This window comes from Myiozetetes cayanensis, unplaced genomic scaffold, assembly GCF_022539395.1.
Source record: "Myiozetetes cayanensis isolate MyiCay16 unplaced genomic scaffold, myiCay2020 scf4, whole genome shotgun sequence".
Classification (NCBI taxonomy): domain Eukaryota; kingdom Metazoa; phylum Chordata; class Aves; order Passeriformes; family Tyrannidae; genus Myiozetetes; species Myiozetetes cayanensis.
The window spans coordinates 1073245-1098560 of record NW_026087631.1 but is presented as its reverse complement, the minus strand read 5'-3'; the positions used below and the strand labels follow the sequence as shown (position 1 = coordinate 1098560).

Below are 25316 nucleotides of genomic sequence, written 5' to 3'. Positions count from 1 at the left end.
TTGTAGTATTACCTCACTTGTTGCATAAACTGGAATGTATGTAGTGGACAACATATGCAGGGCACTGCATGAACAAAAAAACATGTAGCAGCAAAGGCAGTTAAATGGTTCCTTGGAAGAACAGAATCCTCCCTTCCTTCTGCAGTTGAGATTCGTAAGGAAGTTAACTTAAATCATCTTTTTCTTATGTAGTAAGTATAATTATCCCCTTCAAAGTACCCTGATAATGCTATTACCAATTACCCTTTCCTCCTATTAATGCTGTTCTCACTCACTGTGCTGAAGCCAAAGAACTGGCACCAGTCTGCCTTCCAGTGCCTCAACACATGATCTGCTGAAACTGAGCAAATAGATCCCTGCCAAATTGCCTTAATGTGTACACAAAGTGTTTGCACCCTGACTTTCTGAAACCCAATCATCACCTGAAATTATTCAGTCTCCTGCCCCCAGATCAAATATGAAATCTGTGTGTGTACCACATAGCTACCCCCAAATGCAGTTCTGACCATACTCCCAGTCTGCAAATCACTCTTAAGATCCAAACTACACTGTAAATCAGACTCAGAACAGTAGTGTTCTTAACTAGGTCTGGGGACAGTTTTGCAGACTGGTTGCTGAGGTAGGTGCATTTGTCAGCATAGGCAGGGCAAGACTTTTCGCTGTTTCACTGGCAACCTGTTTTCTTTCCAGTCAAAGAATTTTCACTGAAGGCTACAGGAACTATTGGTACCACCTGCTCTGCCAGGGACCCAGTGCCAGACCCACACAAACCCCACTGAGTAAAACAACAAGGGCACTGCCACAGCAAACAGCAAACCCCCTGCACGCCGTGCCCACCTGAGGGCCGTGGCACCCTTCTCCTCCTCAGTGATTTATGTTCAGATCAGGTGACAACTACCACGAACCTATTTCCTTGTGCTAGGAGGCTGCTAAGAGCTCTCCTGTAGCCCAAACCTCCCTGCAACTGTGTTTACGCAATGTAAACCCCTACACTAATGCAGCATTACATCTGAAATGTACAAAAATCAAGGATTAGGGTTAAGATTTCCAGACCAGCGTGAAGCCCTGGCCTCTTTTCATCGTGTGTTACAAGGTACTCTTCACACGATCCCACAGCACTGACAAATGTGACTATTTGGCAAATGAGATACAACACCGTGTATCTCATCACCACTCCTCCAATCTGTGAAGAACAGAATAAAATCATGGAGGGTGGGAACCCATCAAAAACTATTGGACACAGAGACGTCATCCCTGGCTCAGGAAGTGCCCCAGTCTCTAGTACCTCAGAAAATATATGAAATATCATTGTCAAATCCTGTTATCATTAGATTGTTGAGATGACTGAGGGTGTCCAAATGTAAAGGGAAAATAATTACAAAGTACAGCTACTGAGCCCAGAAATAGAATTAATGAAAGCCAAGTGTACTCAGAAAATTCTAAAAAAGTTTAATTTAAAATTAATATGTCATAGTTTACAATATATAGTCTATATGCATTACTATGCACAAATGTACTATACATTGCATATGTAATTACATACATATTTGCAAATGTTGTTACATACATAATTCACACCTGTAAAATATAATTCTCTCTTACTCTAGATAAGAACTCATCATTTTGCCTTTAATTTCATGGAGTTACAATGTTTTGTTCCACACTCCTGAAGTTCCTCAATGTTCAACTAAAATAATTAAAGTGCAACCCGTGTAGAAAACTTTCATTTTACTACATCACAAGATTTAGCAGTGGAGGGTTCATCTGAATCACACGCACGATACTTTTTCCATAGAAAATTTTCATTTTTTTTCCAGAGAGAACCTTCGCACACTTCTGTCTCTTCTGTCACTGTGGAACGAGGTGCTCTTTTGCACAGCTTCTCTATGACTGCTATGTCCGTGAGCTTCCTGAGGTTCTCCCCGTTCTGCTCATTCAGCATATCCCAGAAATCTTTTGGTTTCTCCTTTGATTTTTCTGCTTCCCCCGAAGAGAATCTCCTTGGTGATCCTGCAGGCCCATTTCCACCACTTCTGAAGACGTCATTGAGAATAGAGGTATCTCCAAGTAAATCCATAAAAGACTTCTTCTTATAAATCTGAGCTTTGCTCTCTCCATTTTCTGATTGAGACAGGGATCTTTTTTTTGGCAGCTGTGTTCCTTCTGAGTCCCGCTGTCCTTCACAACTTTTTACAGGCAGCACCCCTGATTTACTGTTTAATGAGCCAGATGCCATAAAATCCTTGAATGCCTGACTGTTTCTCCTTTCTAAACGCTGAGCAGCAACAGTGGGTGATTGTTTACATTTTGCATCAACAAGCACATCTTGCAGGCAGGAGTCATTGTGAAGCTTCTCTGCTCCTCCTTTACAGCTCTGCTGGGTCTGTGTTTCTGTGGTCCTGCTCAGAAGTAGTTCTTTAGCTGATGAAGGTCTAGACTTAGACCTTCCAAAATTAACAACAGGTTTTCTTTTTCTAGAGTGTGATGTACCCAGTCCTCCTTCCTCAGGGCCACGTAACTCTTGTGTTGGTATTTCAACTGAGAAGAAAGGCTCCATCTCAGGGTGCTTGGAAACATAGAATTCCTTCAACATGTTCTGCCTTGTTTCTGAGGTAGCTTTTGCAATATGTTCTGCGAGGTCTTTCACTGATCCCATATTAAAGTGGGATACCATTTCCTCAAATTGTGTCCTGTAATTACCAAGAAGGAAAAATGTGTTATTGTGACACTTTTAACTAGAAACAAAAGCAGTTTCAAGCGATTAATTCAATTCACCTACTTCAGATAACCCAGAAAATAACCATCAAAAGTAACTCCCTTGTTAGAAGCATTGTTTGTTTTTATTAGCAAAGAGAAGAAAGAATAATAACTTCAGAAGAACTGAAATGACTTTTGAATCCCAAACTACACTATGATTTCCTCAGCTTACGATTCAAAGATTCACTCTCACTGAGGGTAAGATACCATAAGAAAGGGCCAGAGTTCAGAAGCATACAGATACCAAAGAAGTGTAGATGGACAGATGGTTGAATGTTGGGAGTTTTGTTTGTGGGGGGTTTTTTGTTCTGATTTTTTTTTTTAAGGAAGTAAAGGCAGGGGAGGAAAGAGTTGCTCCAATTCCTTTTGAAGGAGACTTGCTAAACAAGAGTCGGATAAAAGCTTTCACAGGAGACAAGGACTGTCCACATCATCCTGCCCAGTGAGTTATGGAATATATTTCTGCTAAAAGGCCAAGATTTAATTAAAAAAGATCACCCTAACTAAGTTAGCCCTCATCTGGGGTCAGGTAACCTTACTGGAAGGCTGGAGAGGTGGGTTTACACTCCCATGTCAGAGAAAGGATATCAAACATGTTGCCTTCCCTGTATGGGGGCTCCAAAAAGCAGTAAGATTTAACCCTGTTTGCCTCAAACCACTCGACTGGCTAGCTCCAATTACACCCTTAGAGTGTGGTGACTGCAGAGAGCTTCCCACTCTGCCCTGCAACTTGTGTTTGGGCACAGGAGACTGAGACACAACCACCCTCACCCACTGCACGGCACATCCACATGCAGACCAAGCCTAACTGCATGCCAGGTGCTAACAGACGACCTGGGTAACGTTTAACAGTGAATGGCTTAAGCTTTTTTGCTAGATTTGGCTTTAGGATCTTGGAATTAACAGCCTTCATTACCTTTGAAAATTCGCCTCAACGAGTTATTGAGAACTATGATTACAGTTCTGAGTATTTCTAGAAAGAAGGGTTCTTCTTTAAGTGCCTCGTAAATATTTAGCATTGCCAGTGTCTAAAGAGTAAACAAATCTGGCAGCTCAACAGTAACAGTTTGGACAGCTGAGGCCAGAGAGCTGATATGGCAGATCCTGAACACTAACAGGCATTACCTAGCTGCCAACTCTCATACAGCAATTTCATTGTCTTAAGACAAAATTGAAAATACACACCAAATATCTGTTCTGTAGGTATTTATTTACTTTTTTAAAATAAATATTTCCTTAGATAGCTACAGAATTCCACTTTCTATTTACACATACCACCTGGCTCTTTTTATTGAAGGTCTATCTCTGTAACAATGAAAGTTAATATTCATACTAATAATAACAATTGCTTGGGGGAAAAGGGAAAACAAGGAACCAGAAAAAGTATTAGCACTCCAAAAATGAGGGGGGGGAACAAAACATTAAAAGAAATATTGAAAAATATTGAAAAACATTGAGCCCCATGTTAAAAAAGAAACATGAAGTCCAATTTTATTTTATTACTCCTTCAAAGAAAGTGATGAGATATGGCAAAGCCAGTAGGCAGTCAGAAGTTCACACTACAGAATGTCTTGTTTCCATACAGTTTAATCACTGCTTTGCAGCTGTGTACGATGAACATACCACGAACACTCATGATGACATCTGCACAGTCATGTATTACATGACCATTGAACCAACAGGTTCAGTAATTTCTGTGTTCAATTAATTTATCAGTTGCAGTACTCTTAATGTGGTAGGAGTGGAGGTTTCCCACTGGTTCCACTCTTGCCAGAGAAAACAGTCAGAATTCCCTGAGCAGGGCTGAAATAAAGACAAAAGCAACAACTAGCCAGAGGGAAGTTTGTTTCAGCACTAGCATTACACTTCCAGCTCACCAAAGCAGCCTCACCTGCGTATTCCTTTGGGCGTCTTTCCAATCAAGAAGGTGGTTGAACCTACTCTGCACACTTTCTGCTTTCTCTGGGTCACAGGATGCATAACATGCAGATGCTGCTGCTTACTGTTCATCAGCATTTCTCGCCCTCCCTTAACAAGGCTCTTCTCCGCAGTGCTGTCTTCTGGGCTTTCATCATTTTTCTAGTAAAATGAGACATTGAAATCGTTAAGATAGCTGTGTCTCTGACATAATGATGAGTTCCACTGCACCCAACTCTCACTATCACTCAGACTGGGATTCACAGCTGCAAATTAGGATCCCTACTCAGTCACAAACTTCCAGGGACATGGAAGGGAAGTCTTGGTTCTCTGATATGTTGCACAAAAATACAATCCTATTTACACCGAAGGTATTTTTCAAAGATGCTCACAAATTTTCATCAAAATTTCCCCTTTGCTAAAAGGTAAGCCAAAGGAAACAAGAAAATGCAAAAATGCACATGAAGAGCATGGAAAAACAGAAGAAAACCCACACAAAGAAGCAGCAGTACCTTTTCCTTTTAGTTTTTTCAAATGAAATCACAGGAAAGAATAGTTGGTTAGTGATGTCAGTCTCCCTGCTAACACTGCTTTAGTAGATGAAAACACAAACTGTGTTCACACCTTGTCATCTGCAGTTCAAAATTTGGTTTCAGATTTACAGTGTTTCTTCTCAGTGTGTTTCTATTTGATCCATGTCCATTTGCCTTATTTCCATGGGCTGTTCACAATGTTTCTGAGCTTTAGGATCTCACATCTGTTCTCAACTGTACACTGGCAAGTAACCTCGAGCTAGCATACAGAAAGAGATGTTAATATTTGGAACCTACAGGCATAAGTTCTCACTTTAGGACAAATGCACAACTACAAAGCTTAAAATTCTACTGCACTATTTTAAGATACACTATACAAAACTGAAGCCAACTCCCCAACTGAGATAAAACCCCTGCCCTCCCAATAAGAGTATAATGCTAGTAACAAAATTAAGATTGAATTAGTAGACATTACCTACAGCATAAATATTCTACAATTCTCTTGCTGGTTCTCTATACATTTCTTAACATTTTAAATTTTTTTTTTTTTTTTTTTTTTACGAATGCATGGATAACAAAGAACTTTACCCAGAAAATGTACGTCAAAAGAAGAAAGCAATGATGGTTTTAAAATATATTTATTTTGATGGAAATGTTGCATGAAGCATATTCATAGTATTCAGATCTCACTATGCTAAGACTTGGCTTATTTTCACTCTGTCAGTAAATCAGGGCTGTATAATTTAATTCAAGAAAGCATAACTCCCATAGAATACAAGACTAGCCATGTCAATGCCTGTCTTAAAGGTATTTTAAACCCCCAAAAATGTGCATCCCTCCAGCTCTTTTTAAACAAGACCAAAGTATATGAGGCAGCAATACTTTGGTTTACACATCTGTTCAAACACAGGATTTTTAGTATCTTTGGGAAAAAAGCCATATGTTGTAAACACACTGAAAGTCATAAAATTACTTGTCTTTGCAGAGGAACAGAATTAATGTCAGAAGTAATGCTAATTGCAAATAAATGCACAAATGGCCTATTTAGTTCAGGAAGCACAAAATTTTAAGTACAGTGACCCACACGGCCACACCCAAAAAACCAACATTGAAATACCACCATATACACACAAAGAGCTCCTCTTCCACCTAAATAAGCTGCTCAAAGATTTTTTTTTTTTCCTTTAGGTAGAAAAAGTGACTATAAAAAAGTTACCACAAAAGCTGAAGGAGCTAATGCCGGTGAAAGCCTGTGGTCTCTGTGAGATACTCCTGAAAGGCTTATCTCAGTTTTCTGGAGCAAAGCAATTGGTTAAATGGTACCCAGTTAGGCTGAAACACAACAACTGGCTCTGCTGAATTGGTGAACGTTTTAGAAATTCCAGCCCCCAGCTCCCAAATCCAATCACCTCTTTTTGAAAAACAGTAAACACTTTTTCAGTAAATCTAAACCACTTATTTGGTTTTTCTTAGGATGTTTCCATGTTTGTTGAAGGTCAAATCTGAAGCCTGTTACTGTGAGCGATATATGGATATCAGGTTTTATGCAGAGGCAAGCTTTGCACACTGGGATGAAAATATTCCCTCTGCCCTTCTCTTACAAGTACCACTACAAACCAAAAACTTCAGTCATGTTCCAGCATTGTCAGCATTTCACACTATTTTGCTTCCTTTTGAATTTGACTTGGTGTATTACCCTCCTTAATTCACTGTTCTCATGGCCAACATCTTTCCAATTACCTTTCAATGTTTGCCCTCTAACTCACTGATTTCATGGCGAAAACTTCCTTTCAACAGCTTTCTACATGTTCTGTTCCTCAAGCACTTTCTTTTAACAAACTACTGTGTCCCCGTTATTCACTTCTACATGAAATCCCACGCTGACTGCACAGAACTGGTCACGTTCACCTGAATTATCATGTATAACACACGCATAAGACAGTCTCCTAAAGTAAGACTGAAATTAAGAGAATTTGACTCAGCTAGGAGCATCAGACTCCTGTTCTGACACTACTGATACTACCAATTTAAAGTATTTATATTACAAATACCACACCCTTTATGAATCAAAAGAATGAAATAATAAAGGAAACAAAAACCCTTCACTGTATACTATAGTATACACATATCATATAGTGTCTGCTATATATATTTTAAAAGAATTTTGACAAGGAGAATGACAGTAGTCATGAAAGCAGTTAGTCTCTACTAAATATTTAAATCCATTAAGGACGGTAAGCCTTTGCAGTGCATTTTAAGAAATTTCAGCTGTTCAAAGTGGAAAAGTTTCACTTTAACTTGAAAACATACTTACTGGTCATCTGATAAATTAAGTGTGCTTATACTGAATTATCTGTAAAACCACTACACATTTCTGTATCCACATTTTCTCCTTTCAGCAAAAAACCTCTGGGGGCACGGGGGGAAGGTGCAGTGAAATAATTACATTGACATCAAAGACAAAAATCTGTCTCCTGCTGCCTAAGTATGGAAGTTTTAAAACTAGTATGCACCTACCAAAACCAATTTTTGTTTATCTTTGACAGTAGAAAACTTCAGTACCTGTTCTTCCTGTAACAGCCATAAAGAAACAGCTCTGTATTCTGGAGCAATGAATGCTAATTCTTGTATAAGCATCTTTAGACAGGACTGAGATGACTGGCCACCTTAAGCCAGCAAACTCACTCCTTCTCTTTACTCCCTTCTAGCCCAGCAAAACACAGCAACATTTCACCTTTTCAAATGCAGCAAGATGAAAAGGTGCGGGAGAGTAAGTGAGCAGAGGCTGGGGTGAGTGGAGAAAAAAGAGAAACAGAGGCTCAGGGATACTTGTTTCTCAAGTTGTCTCATATTTGTGGCAATTCACTGAGTCTCCAGACTTGCAGGACAATGCACATCCTTTAACAGCCTGGATCTGAAGTTGAAGATATGTTTACATAATTACTCTTCAGCCATAGCTGCACGGTGCCTGACCATCTTCCTCTTACTGCCTAACTACCCAAAGCATCCCTACAGTAAGTATCTTGCCAGATACTGACTTCCAGTCAGCAATAATCCTCTGACTTCCCGACTCACAGCTGAAACAATGTTATGAGGCTTGTCTCTCCAGGTATGCCTGAGACCACTGCTGTGAGATACCCAGGATACTGAATTACCACTGCACCGTTTCACTGTTTGCTTTCATTTCTAAAACAAACAAGAATGGCCTTCTCAAATGGCTAGTTGCCTTGCAGTCACCCAACATAATACAAAAGCATGAAGCACAATGAATTCAGTGTGACTGACCTCTTAAAACACATCTTACCAGCAAATAAACCCTTATGCCATATCCTACTTTGTATTTTCCCACTCTCCTCAAACCCTGAGACAATACACGACTTCACACATTTGTGATTTGCAGCTGGTTTTGGATGACTGGTGATAATTTGATCATGTGATACTGCATTCCACTCTCTTTATGTACCCAAATTACAATTCTAAATAGTTTTTCCTTTTTTTTTCCTTTCTTTTCTTTCTCCCCCCTCCTGGGAGTTTTTCTGATATTATGTATGAATTATTATGACCTTTTCATATGCTTTTCTTGAACATATGCTGAATTATTCTTCAAGTTACAATAATGGCTAAGATTTATTATGGGTCTAAATTACTCCTCCAAAACATTCTGCCAAACCAAGAGACCAGTAAAATTAATGAAACTAAAGAAAATTTAAAGCAATATGAGTAATTTTCCCGTTTGTTCCAAACAGCTTTTCTGCATAAATAAACTGGACATTCCACAAACTCTGCTCTTTTGTGTGGTAGTGGAGAATTGACTACTAAAGTCAACTGAGAACAGATTGTGCCCTACTTCACATTTGTTTCTGAGTCTGTTTCTTCTACAGTCAGGTAACAGACCACGAATTTTTTATTAGGAGCAGTTTCATTGAAGCTGTTGAGCCTTTAGCAAAAATAATTCCTGTATGACAGATCACTGTCTTGCACCAAAAATATGATCTTAAATCAACATAGTCATTCCTATTGTTGAGAATGAGAGGAGATAGTCAGCCTGTCTCAGAATTCAAAGCCTAAAGTAATTGCTTACTCCAGCAGAGGTCCATGGACTTACACCTATCTTCTTTCACCTTCTCAGCCATCCATCCAACAGGAGCAAAACTAAAGGCCATGTACACATATCATAATGAAAATGCCACTCACAGAAGGCCACATATGAACTGACCACATTTAAAAAAACGCAACCAAAAGCCATACCGGAATGGTTAAACCGAAAAAGTAAACTCAGTAAAGCAGCATTACTGGCCAATCATGTGGGAACAATTCTTTTAAAGCTGAATAGTTCACCATCCTAGACCAGCAAAGATAAAGGCATGTTATCTCCCAAAAGCCTGTTCTTTGTAAACTTGTTGAATCTGATAGCTGTGCAAGCACACTGCAGAATTCCTACAACCGATAGAAAGTCTTTGTTTAAAAAAATCTACAAAATGTCAATGTAATACAAATAAGATAAAGAGTTCTTAATGACACAACTTTTGTATTTACAGTATTCTCAACAGTACTTAAATCTGCATTGCAGATAAAAAGGGCACGTTTTTTCCTAGGCTGACAGCATGCTTAGTTTTTTCATTTACACCACATTGCAATAACATAAAGAGGGGTTTACCATTAATCCAGGTTTTACTACAAAGCATCTCGTTATTTCTCTGTCAAACATTGGCAATAGTGCCAAATGTCTGTCATCCAATTTAGAGGATTAAGTCTTCCTTTATAGTGCAATTCTCGTACGAATTTATAAAAATACAGATAAAGTTTCTTAGAGCTGGTCACAGTCTATATTTTGGCCTGAATTCATGCCGCAAAGGTTGAATATGACAGCTGGCAGGAAGCTGAGGGAAGAATATATCCTCCCCCTTTTCAGTCACCACATTTCTGTTGCCATAGTGATTAATCCTCAATTGAATGGCTGTCTTTGTACATTTCTTTTCAGCAGAACTTAAAGTAAACTTAAGTTGAAAACATGCAGTGGACTAAAAAAGAGACTCCACATATTCAACAGGTACAGTACAAGTCCTTGCAGTTAACACTTTTCCACACACTAAAAAGTGAAAATCAGCTCTAATGTGGGACACCATCAGTTTTCCCATTATTTAGTGTGTCCTGTTCCCATGTACTGTCTTTTTTGTGAAACATCCAAGCCTTCTCCAAACATTTCCCCAAGCTCACTCGACTCCCCCATCACCCTGGACTCCTACTGAAGAAGAACTACACAAATTTGGCTTTACAGGAATTGGAGAAAGCCTATCCCAGACTTCCATACTGGTGTCAAACATTTCACATAGACCGTTTTTGCCAATTAACACAGAAATTAATTAGGAAATTCACTAAGGAATGCAGTAAAGTCAGAATAATTTTGAGTGAAATATCGCATGAATTCTCAAGACTGTATTTTTCCTCTGGAAGGCTGAAATAACTGTAGGTTTGCTCTGAAAATTATAGTCTGGCTTTTTAAGTCCACCATGTCCAGTCTACAAGTTCATTTCACGTTTGCTTTTAGAAGCTTTTGTTTTCCATATGCTTCTTTCCGTAGTTACACAAGAGAGTTCTTTTTTTTTTTGTTTTCAGCTATGTTCTCAGCAGATAGTGATGTGGTAATAATAATGTGGTAATATTTTTTTTTTAATGAAACCACAATGAATATTTAATTAAGTCTATTTTCTCAAGACTTGAATTCAAAAACAAATGCAGAACTCCATGTCATCAAATCAAGCTAAACCCAGCAAAATAATGCAGGAAAAAACCAAGCTATTTATTCCAAGAGATTAATTCCCATATACCTTCTTCCTTCACACTTCTCCATAACAGACCAGAAAACAGACCTTTCTTATGAAGAACCTTCTGAGAAACAGCACATCAAGTGTATTTTGTTGTCATACGGATGAGGAAGCAATGAAGAACAGCTCTCAATTTTTCCTGGAGTGGCCACATGCCACACTAAGTGATGTGCATTTTTTACCCTCAAGGTGTTTACAACTGAAGCCTGGTGTGTTCTCCCTGCATCATGGCATCACAATTCGAACTGGAACTCATGCTTTCACACTTAAGATGTGTTATGAAAGATTACAAGCAGCACAAGATCCTGGATTGCACAGAGATACACCAGTCTGCTTTCTGAGACACTCAGCTTCTGGGATGTACAATACATTTTTAGAAGTATACAGGAAATTATATTTCTATATATAATAATATAGAGTTAACAGTACAAGTCACGATTAACTTATTACACAGTGTAACCTGTATCTCTGAAATTTCTTCAGAAACAGCTGCCTGCCACCCTTCTGCATGGAACCAAAATCCCTGGCTTTGATTTGATTGCTGAGGCTCTAAGCACCTCTCATTATTGACACATCAGTGCCTTCCACATAAGCAGAACTATCAGAAACATCAACTCTTTGTGGAAAGATTATCATACTATTCTGGGCATCTACAATCTACAGCAATCCAACACCGTGGGCAATGGTCAGAACACAGACCATCTTCAGAGAAAGGATAACGTGTACAATCCAGGAACTGTTGGTATCAAGATATTTGTACTGTAATTGTAAGCATTCTACATTTAAGTGATATTATGCCATGTCAGTGAAAGAACCCAGGTAATCTTAGTCTCTTAAGTACCTCCCTGATCACACTTGCAAAATAAACTACAAACAAATCTCCAGTGCTGTAGATGACTATGAAAGCCTGTTCTTTAACAAGATAACAATGTGTTGCTTCATTGAGAATGCTACTCCAACTCACCTATAGCTAGACCATCATCTTACACTTTTATGCAATCCCATGTGATAAAAGGAATATATCCCATAATTTATGTTCCTTTCTTCAGTATCCTGTGATACAAAAGCCTTTTCACATTTGTTTGCTTCTACTATTGTCATATACAAGCTATCTTCAAACACCTATCTTTCTTTAATTCAGATGCTGGACAGGATTTATTTTGATTAATGATATTAAACCAAAATAGGTTTTGTTCTCTTGCTGGCTTGTTTTATATTGCTACATTTACTACTTTTGGATTTTATCTCAACTTTCACAGCTGCCAAGTTGTGAGAGGGTTCTCATGATGTCCTGTTTTTGCTTCTTGATGGCAGACTTTATACTCTGGTTGCTGCTACCAAACTTTATTTTCCAAAATCATACAATACTTACGGAAATACACACCAAACAAGCCCTCAGAACTATAAATGTGAACAGTCCAGCTAAACTTGTCAGCTGGCACAATTCCTTTAAAATTGACATAGACTGTACAACTGCACTCCCTGTCACCTCTGGGGAAAGAAGAGTCTTGAATCCAGGACTCTTATGGAACCTGCAGAACAAAGCAAGTCAGAAAGAAGAAACACAGCAAAATCTATTTCTCATAAAAAGAACCAAGATTTTCCTCCCTTAAGCCTTTAACGGTACAGAGCAATAGCAGGTTAAAATAACATGTTGTATTTGTTCAGAGAAAAGGTAGCTGGGGTATAGGAATAGGCACAGGAAAAATTAAGGACAGACTGGCTACTTACTACTGAATAAAAACAATGAACTTGATTGAATCCTACAGCTCAAAAGGTTAAGAGATATTTATTTGACTGTGAATTACACTAGTGCAACTGTGTAGATCTAACACAGACCTTCTAAACTCTAAATAAGGGAAGTAACTATCCCCAAGATAAACTTTGGGGTAAGAAAAAGTGTTCAAGTCTTACACTTTTGTACAATTAATTTAAATCCAAGTTCATTAGTTACTCATGTTCTTAAAAAAGGTGTTCTACATACCTTCAAATTTCTCTCCTGAAGAATAAGATTTGCTGCCCCACCACCCCTTCTACCTTGGCTGTCAAGGATCTTCTTCCCATGCAACCTCTCTCACTTTCTAAGAGTCGTCCTCACAGGTTTTGCAGCCTGGTCCAGCTTTAAGCAGTTTCTACAGCTCAAGCAACTACATTAGTCTCCATGCTTCAGCAATAAAGAAAGCACTGATAAACCTAATTTATACTCCTTTTAGCTACACAGGTAGAAAACCAGGAAGAATACATTGTTCTCTACTGCTTTCCAGCAACTTGTTTTTTCTTTATTCACCTAGTTTCCATAAATTAGCCAATGAAACTGAAGAACTTAATACAGGATATAAAAGTTTATGTAAATTTAGTCAAGCAAAAATGTGATTGGTTGACTAGCCAACAGCAAGAAATCAACCTGCAAATATTCTTACAAGGGGTTTTCTTTATTGATTGTTTTTGCTTATTATAACCGCTAACTATACCGTCATTCCAGATTCACCCGTAAACATGAAACAAAAATGTTTCACTCAAGTCTTCAACCAAGGTTTGGAGCAATCTGTATCTCCCAACTTGCAATTCACCCCCTTCAATAGAACAATTCTAGTTTTTAAGAATTCCTGATCCCCTTCCACAGAGATGTTAGTGATCACTTGAAAAATGTATTTAAAATACATTAAATAAGAAATGCATTATTACAGACAGCCTGCTGAGTGAAACTGTAAAGCAGGAAGATACAGATGGCATAGGTAAAATGAACTGCACAAAGGATATTTTACTTTTTGGTCCTAAGTAGACTTATCTATGAAATGAAAGGAAAATAACCTTTCCTGATCACTTCTACTCAGAAATAAGAGAGTTTGATTAAGTGTGCTTAAGAAGGGACATAAATATTATCAAGGGAAAAAATATTATTCAGAAGCCTTCATGACACTGCCAAATAAAGCTCTAATATAAATACACCGTAAAAAAAGGTTCTACTTAAGGATATGATCATTGATACCCAGAGGAAACAAACAGCTACACAGCAGTTTCTGAGAAACTCCATTAGACCAATGAAGCTAGAAGACAACATAAGTCAGGAATTTCATCTGACTAAACTCTGCTTTCCTTTCAATAACTATCAGTTTCCAATTAACATTCCAGCATTCAAAACTGTAATTTTATTTACTTAAAACAGTGATGGAAATTTAAATGAATCACCTGTATTTTTAGTATTACACACGATGCTACTTTAATCTGTCAAAAAAGCTTTTCATTATACTTTATATAAAAGCAGCATTTTTTTTTTTGCTCTGACAGTGAATGTCCTAACTTCAACTGATGGGAAATAAGTGAAAAATGACCAGCAAAGAATGATGGCCAGAAGCACAACAATAGCCATGTTTTTCACAAAATGCCTTCTAAAGTAAAACAAAGAAGAATCTTTTAAAGTTGTCTATGAAGCTCTGGCAGCTCTTTTTTTTAAGCAGAACAGAAAAAATTCAGAGTGCCACATCTAAGAATAGGCCATCATCTAGGGATTATTTCTGGATTGGTGCCTCTAGAGTAAAAGAAATAACAGGAAGTGAAGGAAGAGGCAGACTTCTCTATAATTTTTGATATTTTTCTTCCTACTTAGTTCTCCAAGAGAAGTGATACTACTGCTACTTCTGAGCAAAAAATGCCTACCTTATAAAAACTGACAAGTTAATCAAGAGAAGTTGTTTTGTAGTACTTGCAGTCACACAAAATAGGCTCTAAGTTACAGGAACAAAACAAAACTATTTTTGAACAGAGGTGGATCAACAGACTTTTAGACAAAATACTCTCTTTGAAAGTTTTCTTTCATTTATATTTGAGTTTAATACTGCTGTCAGCCAGTGCCAATTAGTAAGTACTTTTGAGTATTTTTGACCATCTTTTCTGTAAATGAGGGACATTCTAATGCAAATGTGTTAGAATTAAAAAGGCACCACTTTAACTGGTTCTCCTGGTGTGATCTTCCCAGTATAAAAATTCTTTGGCAACTGTGCTAATGGCTTAATTAAATACAGTAAAACAACAACAACAACAACACTGGAAGAAACTCTTCCAGCCACTGTGGATGTTCAGCACCCCAGAACAACACAGATGTATGTCTACAATTTCTATAATGATTGCTAACATGTCTGTGAAGACTAAGCTGCACATTCACCAATTACTTATTCTGTGCTTGTGGTTTATCTTCTTCAGCATCAGTCTAGGAAACTGCAAATGTTTATTACAAGAGAAACAACAAAGTATCTGGATAATCAGAGTAGATTAAAACCACTAACTAATGACAACAAAAATCTGGAAGCTCTACCTGAATTTATTCCAGATTTGTGTGTATTGCCAGTGCAATTAAACAAGATGCATGACCAACAAAGAGCATAAAATTTGTCTGTCGCTGCCAACAGGCACTCCCAGTAAACTCTAGCTGTATGCTTCAGACATTAGACAATTTGACTCATTATAGCAACTGCATATATTCACCTCCCACAAAAACTCTGCAAACTGATTTATGTTTGACTTTCCATGCTACACAGTTTTCCAGAACGTACTGTGGCAACTGGATTTTTTTAAACTGCATCCAGGACAAACTGAAGAATTTTCAAGGCTCAAATGAGAAAAACATGGCACAGAATCTGATCTCAAACACCCAATCTTTAATCTTACTGTTTCTCTCACAGAAAAGCCCCACAGAGGGTACTGTGCTGATTAAAAGCCACCCCAAAAAAACAAAAATAATTTATTAGACTTCCAACTGAGCCTTCTCCTCCTCCCATCCTCAATGGCTTTGATCATCCATGGTGGCCATTAACAGAAACACAAGTTTTTTAGAGCTTTTTTAAGATGAAAAATGAGGATAAAAGAGTTAAAACAAGGTTCCCAAACATTTCTCTTTACCTTGGCACTACAGACAGCAACATTAGCAGGAAGCTGGGAAAACTGCCTCAGCTCGAACACGTCCCGCACTGCCCACCGGCTCAAGCGATTTTCAGCCTTGCTGGATCCAACCACGTTCTGATTTGAATGAATATATGCCACTTCCTGAACACCATCTGGCACGCCGGGAGAAAGGTACAGTCACAAGTGTTGGTTATCACCAATAGGATGTTTATCCAGACAGCTTAAAACTACTTCAATTTCCGTGTGGGTTTTTATTCAGGTGGACAAGGAAGTTTCAAAGCATCTATCTATGTTTTAGTGGCTGCAATATTAATGTTTAAAATTAAGCCTTTTACAGAATCAAGTCTTCTACATGGTATTTCAAACTCCTAGATCACTTTTTTTTTTCCATGTACGTTAAGCTTTTATTTAACAGCTCTGTAAAGACTTTTAAGGTTTTGCAGTTCAAATATTTAGTTTGTGAATTCTTAATACATCTTCAATCTTAGCATCATTCAAGAGACAGTCAGCCTTGAACACAGTACCACAAAGCAGTCTGTCACCCCAGAGGACAGGAAAGTAAGACTAATAGGTAAAAAGAAAGATACAAAAAGGTGTTACTAACTAATTTAGCAGAGCATTTACTAGTACCCTGTAACAAACAGCATGTATAGCAAGAAAAACCTAGAGCCCGCAGACAATGGTAAATTTAAACCTATGTTATTACTCAAGTTCAAATAAAATCAAAGAAATGAAATTACTAGTTACCTAAATATCTGTCCATTGACTCCATTTTTTCCTCTTGATGCTCAAATTCAGTTTTTCTTGCAGAAGTTCTGTGCACAGCATAACTGCCAGAGGTATCTTGAACAGGACGCAGCGTTTTAGACCCAAACTGAACTCTGCCTCTCTGTCTTTTACTCTTACACTTTTGCTTTTGGGCCTCAGTTTTCTCAACTGGAGAGTTATCTTCAGAGGATGAAAATTCATCTATATTCTGTGAATCACTTTCCTTTTCTTTTCGACTGGGCTTCTTTGCTTGTAGCAGAGATTTGGAGACATTACCTCGTTCATCGCTAAGGGCACATCTTTCCTTGCATTTTGGAAAGCTGAAAGATCCTAGCTTTCTTGATTTAGAATTATGGGGAAGTTCAATATCATCAGACTCATCACTTATGTCACTTGCTCCTTTCAAATCTGTGTCATCTGTGTCATCTGTGATGTCTTCAAAAGATGGCTCAACCCTGTGGAATCCAAACTGCCTGCTGTCTCCCTTAAATACAGACCCATCCTTTTCTTTTGCTAACTCTTTACAATTCTCAGACGTTGACCTGTGTATTTCAACTTTTTTAGTAAGCACGGGTTGCTGGCATGCTTGAACTTGAGTAGGAAGGATGACATCATCCCCCTCTTCAGAACTACTTTCAGTTTCCATTACTATATCAGGCTGCTTTGAAATGCCTTGATCCTCATTTTCTGTGTCCCCTTCCTCCTCAGAGCCTGATGAGTCAAGCCAGTCTATGCCATGCCTACCTTGTTTATCAGTTCCATCTGCTGACAGAACAGCTTTCTGAAAATCGCTGTGCTTGCTATTTACGCTTTTTCTTACAGTCTGATCATCAGGAGGCAACTGATGGGAGTTATAGTTATCACCCCCTTCTCTGGTAGTTTCAATTTCTCTCTGCAGCAGCTTAGAGAATCCACACTGCATTAAAGAAAGCTGACCCTTTGCTACCATTAAATTATTTGCATTGCAAGGCTTCCTTCTGTCACATTTTTTCACAGAAGTTTCCAGAATATCATCATCACTGAAGTCACCCCAAAAATCTGTTTCTTCTCTGTTTAATTGTGCATGAGTGCTGTGGGGATCTCCATCTTCTTTACAGTCTGCTTGTTCAAACTAAAAAAAAGAAAAAAAAAAATTACAGCAGAGCTGTTTAACTTTAATAGTATATGGAACACTCCTAACTTCAAAGCAGTATAAAAAAAGTGGATTTTCACTATGAAATCAAGCAAAACATATACAAAGTAGTATTACAAAATGCAAATAGAAAGCAAATACAAAACAAATCATAATGAAAAATTATTAAAGTCTCTGGCAGCTGAAAATTTTTAGCAGAAAAACAATGAAAAATAACCAACAATTTTGGTTTAAAAATTAAATATTAGATAATTATTTAATATTACATATTAGAGACAATATATGTTGCACAATGTAAAACAACCTATGTCTTCACAATCTACACCCGTATTTTCAAGTTTATATTCATCTCATTGCTACTTTTCATCTTTCAAAGGTAGTTTGAAAGTTGACTTCATGATTCAAGCCTTAATATTATGTAATAACATTCATTAAAAAAAAAAATCTCAGTGCAGTAGTTAACCACCTTGTATATCGGGAATAATATTAAAATAGTCATGAGTACACAACAGTCCACTATAATATTAGTTGAAGCCTACTGTAATCAAACAAAATTATACCCAGGCAACTTTTAAACATTTTGAAGATATCAAAATCCAGAACACAGCTACAAAAATCTATACTACTGAGACAAGAATTATGACAACCTGTAAATGGAAAGTCAGAAGGGTAAATACTGACATTTGGTACATGAAGAGATGCTTTAAAATTAATATATTAACTCTGATATCATCCTGCTCATCAAAAAGTATTCAACATAAGCTTAAAAAGCTATTGTTTATCACCAAGTCCAATGTGAGATCACAACCAGGTAGTGATGTATTATCAATATGAGTTATGATCAATCTGAGGGCACATGTTAAATTAATACTGATATTTGCTCACTGAAACCTACAACAGGCATAGGAGATAGCAGCTAATTTTTAATGCCATTCAGTGTGATCTAATTTAATACTTACCCTTACTCTTGCAGGCCATATTATAGACCCAGCTGCTTGCTACCCTAAGTACCTGAGCACAGGTTCAGTCAAAAACATTCCTATAAATGCAATACTCCTACTAAAATCAACCTTTTCCAGAAAAAGATTAAAAATCTTGTTCCAAAAGAAAACCACTAAGAAATTAAATACACTAAAAAAAAGACAGTATTGAACAGCCCACTGGTTTGATGGGAACCACTGCCTCATTGTCTGAGTAGAACAATTAAATAGCCTGTGTCTTCAGTCAGATCTCCACAAATCCTGAAGCTTTCAACAGTCTACACCAACTGTACTCCTTTCCACAATTCCCTAAGCAAAATCTTCTAAACAACAGGGTAATAGCATTCTCAGCCTCACAGCATACTGCCCAGGGCAGTATCAGAACCTGGAGGGACTGTCCTGCTCTGGCCCACAGTCCACAAAGACCTTACCTTCTCCGAGCTGCATGGAGCGCTCTCCTCCTTCAGCCACGTCGTGGCTGTCATGACCCCTGCTTCCACCTGCCCTTCCCTCTGCAACAATCAAATATGTTAACAGAAACACAGACAGGTTTTACTACACATAAAAGGCAAGCCCAGGAAAAAAAAAAAAAACAAATGGTTTTTCTTTCCTTCTGCGGAGGTGTAAGCACCAGGAATACAATCAACAAAGTCCAGACTAAATTCCTAGCACATGCAAAATAACAAAATAAAGGGAAGGATGGAAAGAAACCTAGAATGAAGCTACAATAAAATTCAAGATGCAAGCTAGCTGGAGCAAACATGCCTTATACAAAAAGGCATAATGCTGCATATACTCAGATCAGTTTACACTGTGGAATTGGGCCAACAGGCTTTTCAGGGTAACCAAGAAATTAATTTCAAAATATGAAGCCTCACTTATTTACTTACTTCCACCCTATAACATTCTAAAATACAGTATTATAAAATATGTTTTATTAAACAGTTTTTGGCACCTCAATATGTACTACAAAAGTTACTATGATCACAAAAACTATTTTTATGTTCAGAATTGCAGCTTAAAAGGTCAACCTGAGCTATTGATGAATAAAAGATATTTGTGCACAAAGCTGACAACATGTGAAAGTATCAAAACATAAGTTAAATCACTTTCATTAAGAAATATTAGCAAATTTATGAAAATTATAATCCAAGCTTTTTCCATTCTTTGATTCAAAAAAATGTACCAAAAAAATCTTATGGTCTACATCAGAGTGAGAAATTAGCATGCCTATTTCATTTAAGTCACTGCACAGACAAGTACTATTTAAGTTTCACCATTCTGTTTTATAGTGTTTCCATTCAAAACGATGACAAAAAAAACCTCACGAGGAAAGCAAAAAAGGCAAAACCAACATCCAAAAGTAAAAGGATAGCACTTCACACCTCCAGGATTTCCTTGGTAAGGCAGGACCCATGAATCCTAAGTTTGAAAAGGTTGTGGATCCCAAACAGCTCTCCCTGATGTTCCTTCGATCCTTGCACTGCCTCGAAATACCTCTTGGCATTTTCGCTTCCAACCACCGCACACTGAAGTTGCTAAAACAGAGTAACACAAGAGATGTGAGAAGTGTTTGCTGCAACAACACGTCAGAATTTCCTGGCATCCACATTATATACACAGCTTTAGCTGGAGCAGGGGGAAATTCCTAAGAGAGGATGTTTTAATTTCCCTGGCAGATGCTGGTATAATAGATTGTGGTATAACATCCACCTGCTTGGTTTTACTGAATTTTTAAAAGTTTAAATATTTGAAGTCTTTTACTGTATCAATGGCTAATATCAGACACCAACTACACACACTAGAGGCACTCCCCTACATCTTGGCTGCTTAGCTTTCCTCAGTACTAAATTATTACTATTTTTTTACTGTCCTTTGCACTGAATGTTTACTTAGTAAGGGAATGCAATCCAAGCCAAAAAAAAAAAAAAAAAAAATCTCAGATTTACTACTGGTCTGTTTATTGCTTCTCATTAAACTTGAAAAACACAAGTCAATTTGAAAGAAAAAAAAAAAAAAGGCACAGGAGCCATACATGGTTTCTGGAAATCAAAACAGACAATATCCAGGTCTTCTTTTCCTACAGGATCACCAACTCCCAACACCTCTGCGAAGCAGGCTCCCCTCCTTCAGGATTTTAGGGAATAGAGGTGGTTGTAACCTGCCAGTGATCATTTTGTTAGCCTTTCTGAGACTTATCCTACTGGTACTTGCTGTTGAAACGACTCCCCAGAAGTACTTTGCACATAGAAACTGTGAAAGAGGATCCTCTCCACGTTTTCCCATGAATGTGGATATGAGGAATAAATAAGTAAGGTGTCTTTTTTTGCAATGAACACTCTTTCAAACCCTGATAACGTGATAGTCACAGAGCAGTACAATTCATACTCCTGATACATTAAAGCCATAAATTATTAGCTTTTATATTTTTAGACCACTGTTCCTCAAAAAGAGATTCTGGACTTACCATGCATTAAATTTAACTTGTCTTGTTAGCACATGATTTCAACTACTAATGCGTCTTCTTAATTCTGAGCTTCTGATGCAGAACCTCTGCAAATTGCCCAGTTACCTGTTAGCACCTCAGCCCATCACCTATTTCTTCTGACTTCTCCTTAACAAGTTTTGTCTTTTTAATTTACATAATTTTGTCAAAATTAGTGGAACTCTAATGGCTTGTTGGTTTCTACAAAACACTGAATTCAAGTGACATAAAAGGCACCATCAGGTTTTGAAAGCAGGGTTTCAAAGCAAGCCATTACATTACTGGGAGCAGTTCAAGGTTGGATCTGTGGGGGTTTTGACTCTCTGCTTTGTGAAATCAGAGGATCTTAGAACCTTATTCTTACTTGTCATTTACTTAAATCCAAGGAGAATAATGACAATCTGTTTACTTCTGCATTTCCCACTCATTCAGCCTCCAACTTCCTCCCTGTAAATAACCAAACTACAACTGCATGTCACTTAGGACTCTTACCAACTTTTAATTATTTATGGCCAAAAATTCAAATTATTAGGTTAATTCCTCAAACCTAGTAAAGTTTTTTCAATATGTAGTATCACTCTCCCACTGAGGTGACCTACTTTTATGTTTTCTATGCAATGTATTCTTCAGGACAACTTTACCCCACTGGTTTTCTACCTTTGTCCCAGTTTACATGCCTATAACATCAGAACCTCAAATTCAGTCATCTTATTTCTTAACTTGCAACTTTTGCAGAGAAAAAACATGTTCTGGACAGAACCAGAGCAAAGCCTATCAATGCAAGACAGTGCAAATGATCCAGGCTAAGTGTTCTGGCACACAGTATCACTTCTTATCTTCATAACAGCAGCAACTACAAGCCATTTCCACCTCCTTTTATCAGCAAGTTTTCACAGTCGGGAGAGTCACCATGCCTCTTGTTTTACTTTCTCCAGACTTTCAAAAGGTAAAGCAGCCCAAATCAGACCACTGCAGATACTAACCACACAGCTATCCCAGATGCATGTTACAGGTCTTCAAATATTAATGTATATCGCACAATTAAACTGTCGGTAGTTACAGAAAAACTTGAATGCAAATATAATTCTGCTCAATTCTTCTGACATTGCTAAACGATGATCTTTGCCTTGAAAGTTAATAGCATATATCATTAACCCAAAGTAAATTACAATTTTGCTATAGGCTAGATTAGCTTTCAGCCACCAAGACTGCTAAAAAGAGCTCCAAATTTAAGCAGTTTGTGAACTTTACCTGTTTATAAACTTGTCGCAAGTACATCATCTCTTCCACAGTTCCCAAGGATATCAATCTAAACACTTTAACAGGTCTGTACTGGCCAATCCTATAAGCTCTGCAAGGACAGTGGCACATCAGAAAACATTTTAAGAGAGCTCTTGGGGTAGTAAATAAACAAAAAAATAAGTAAAAGCATTCTAATGAAACAGGACTGTTAAATCATGCATGTATTGGTTGGGTTGTTTTTCTTTTCCACATTTTCCTCAATAATTCATTTCCTTTTCCTTTACCCTCAGTATTCCATGTTTCTCCGCAGGCCTATCCAGTTTAAAAAGCTTTCTTCTCATTTTGTATCACAAGAACTGTCTCCCATCTCTTCTGAAAACACGCCTTCCACTCTGTGTATCTCAGGTTAGTTTTGTTTTTCTTTTCTCCTCTCCGTCTACACCTGCTCTTGCTCAGGTATTCTCCTATTTGTATTATAAATAGGAATTAGCTCATGGATTACTTGGAGCAGTCTGTTCTTTCCTAACTTTCTAAAGCACTTTGCAAGTTACAACATCATAAAAACAGCTAATAAACTGGCAGTGTTCTATCCAAACAGTAAATTCTGAGATGTCTTATAAACTATATTCCACGAAATTCACAGAAGGCTGAACCAATTCATAGAATTGTGATCTTACAAAGATTCTTTAAAGACAGTCCCCAATACATGTTTCTGACACACACATATTTCTCTCAAATAGGTGAACATAAACACATATTAGAAGTCAGAAAGACCCTTAAAATGGAATTATATAATTGCAGGAGATTACAATTTTATTTCTGCTCATAAAAATATATAGATCTACTGAATTTTGAAAGTTGTCAATGTTCTTTACTTCAGCCAGCCATAAGTCTGCCCTGAATTCCTAGGAAAACATCCCATAGTCAAAAAACCTTGAAAGAAATATCTGTATTACTAGAAATACTCCAGTAGCATAACATAAGAGCTAGAACTGAGCGTTGGAAATACACAAATCTCCACAAGGGTGAAGCAAAAAGGTTGTCTTTAGGGGTTCTGGAATTCAAAACATCACTTTAACTAGGGTAACTACAATGTATTCTGTCGTGAAAAACACAAAAAATGTGACAGCTAACCATACACACATTCTGTGGAGATCACAGAAAGTTATAGTAAAAAATTTCTTCCTTGAGGAAAGTTTTAGCTGGACTATCAGATTACAGAATGAAAGCAAAATAAGAGTACAACATGGATCAAGTTCTGCATTTTGAGAGTGTACCTGTCAATTGCTTGAAGATCATTTGCTGGATTCCATGTAGGATCAAACAGTATAACAACATTGGCACCAACAAAATTAAGACCCAGTCCACCAGCCCTAAAAATATAAAAATGAAAAACATAGAACTATATGACAATAAAAACAACACTGAAAAAAAATGTTCTATACCAGGTCCATATTGGCATACCCTTCTCAACATAAAAAAAAGAACACAATAAAGTTACAGAAAACTGCAGTAGAGCTTTGTGTTCCTATCATATTAACAACCACCAAGTACTCAAACAGCCATTGCTATAAAATGCAGTCTTCTCACCTAAGCATCATGATTGCTACAAACTGTATGAATACCTGACTCATAACCAATCTTATCAGCTTACTCACTAAAAATCCTGGTTGCTAACTTCGTTCCCACAAAGTCCTGCACAGGCCAGCTCCTCCAGTGATTATACTGAAATTCATAACCACTTTTATGGCAGTTAACTCCATGGAAGCAGGAAAATTTAGGGTGAAATGTTACTTGCTCTAACGCCAGCACAGAGTTTTCAACAATAATGCTACATAGCTTCCACTAAAATGGTCACAATCTCGGCGAGTCACACTGTAAGAATTAACAGCTGTCACAAATGTATTTGTACAGCAAGTCACTCGGCTGTGAAAAACACAGTTGCCCACACAGCTGCATATGAGCAATATTCATACCAGTCATCACAAGGAAAAAAATCCCTGTCAGAAAACTGTCTGCACTGAGGGTTGGGAGTCACAGTTACATCATCTTAAAGCATTTAACAGCTGGACTGCTCTTTCAGGTAAAGCCTGCAAGCCAGTAAAGAATTTGAACCTAAGGCAGCTAACTGCTGAATCCAACTAAACTGCTCAGTTGCTTGGAGTTTGGCATGTGCACAGCTGAATGATCTGACAGGAACAAAAGTGAGGAAAATACCAGTCTCATCCAGCTGCAAAACAAGCAAACACTGAATATTCTTTTCAACTGGCTCAACCAACCACCGCATAACAGAGACAAGTTCCTATACAGGCACGTGCTAAATACTATTATTAGTTACTATTAAAACAAACATTCACATTGACATAGGATTCACTAATTTCAAGAGCGTTATTTTCCTGAAAGAGCTACTACAAAATTGAAGAAGTCAATCCCATTTAAATCACCAAGCACCTGGTTTAACAGACTACTTTAGATCCTGCTTGCTTAAAGCAGACAGGAAAAGTAAAGTTTCTGGTAAAAGACTGAATGGAGACAGAACCAAAAACTTAGGGAGCCCCACCACTTTTTGGTTTTCATGGAATCCATCTCAATGTAAATGCAGTTGTGGCCTTATCCTTCCAGGTGTGATGTGGTGTTGGGTTCCAGTTAAATCTGGAAAGGCAGAGGATATGGGAACCTGCCAATATTAACAGATGTTTCCGGAGGATGCACGTTCTCAAAGTTTGAAATGCTCAATAAAAATATTTGCATTTTTTCAGATACACTGTGGTATTCTGG

The 25316-nt window shown here is 37.6% G+C and overlaps 2 protein-coding genes across 3 annotated transcripts in view; both read right to left on the bottom strand.

Annotated features, from left to right (window-relative positions):
- Positions 1-1426: 1426 nt before the first annotated feature.
- On the bottom strand, positions 1427-13423 carry LOC126647572 (DNA excision repair protein ERCC-6-like 2). Its single transcript, XM_050329899.1, has 3 exons — positions 5299-13423; positions 4649-4836; positions 1427-2690 (listed from the first exon to the last, which is right to left on the bottom strand). Exons 2-3 carry the CDS (start codon positions 4771-4773, stop codon positions 1724-1726), a joined length of 1092 nt encoding a protein of 363 aa, XP_050185856.1. The 5' UTR covers positions 4774-4836; positions 5299-13423; the 3' UTR covers positions 1427-1723.
- The window catches only part of ERCC6L2 (ERCC excision repair 6 like 2), a 44620-nt gene continuing 24602 nt past the window's right edge, over positions 5299-25316 (bottom strand). Inside the window, exons 12-18 of one of the 2 annotated variants that reach the window (XM_050329891.1) lie at positions 23816-23911; positions 22548-22647; positions 20197-20349; positions 19243-19323; positions 16679-17810; positions 15929-16083; positions 5299-5466 (exon numbers count right to left, since the gene is read on the bottom strand). In XM_050329891.1, coding sequence (XP_050185848.1) covers positions 5383-5466; positions 15929-16083; positions 16679-17810; positions 19243-19323; positions 20197-20349; positions 22548-22647; positions 23816-23911 — 1801 coding nt within the window. In that variant the 3' untranslated portion in view covers positions 5299-5382. Of the gene's footprint in view, positions 5467-15928; positions 16084-16678; positions 17811-19242; positions 19324-20190; positions 20350-22547; positions 22648-23815; positions 23912-25316 lie in introns of those variants that run through there. The other variant, XM_050329892.1, reaches the window with a different exon arrangement.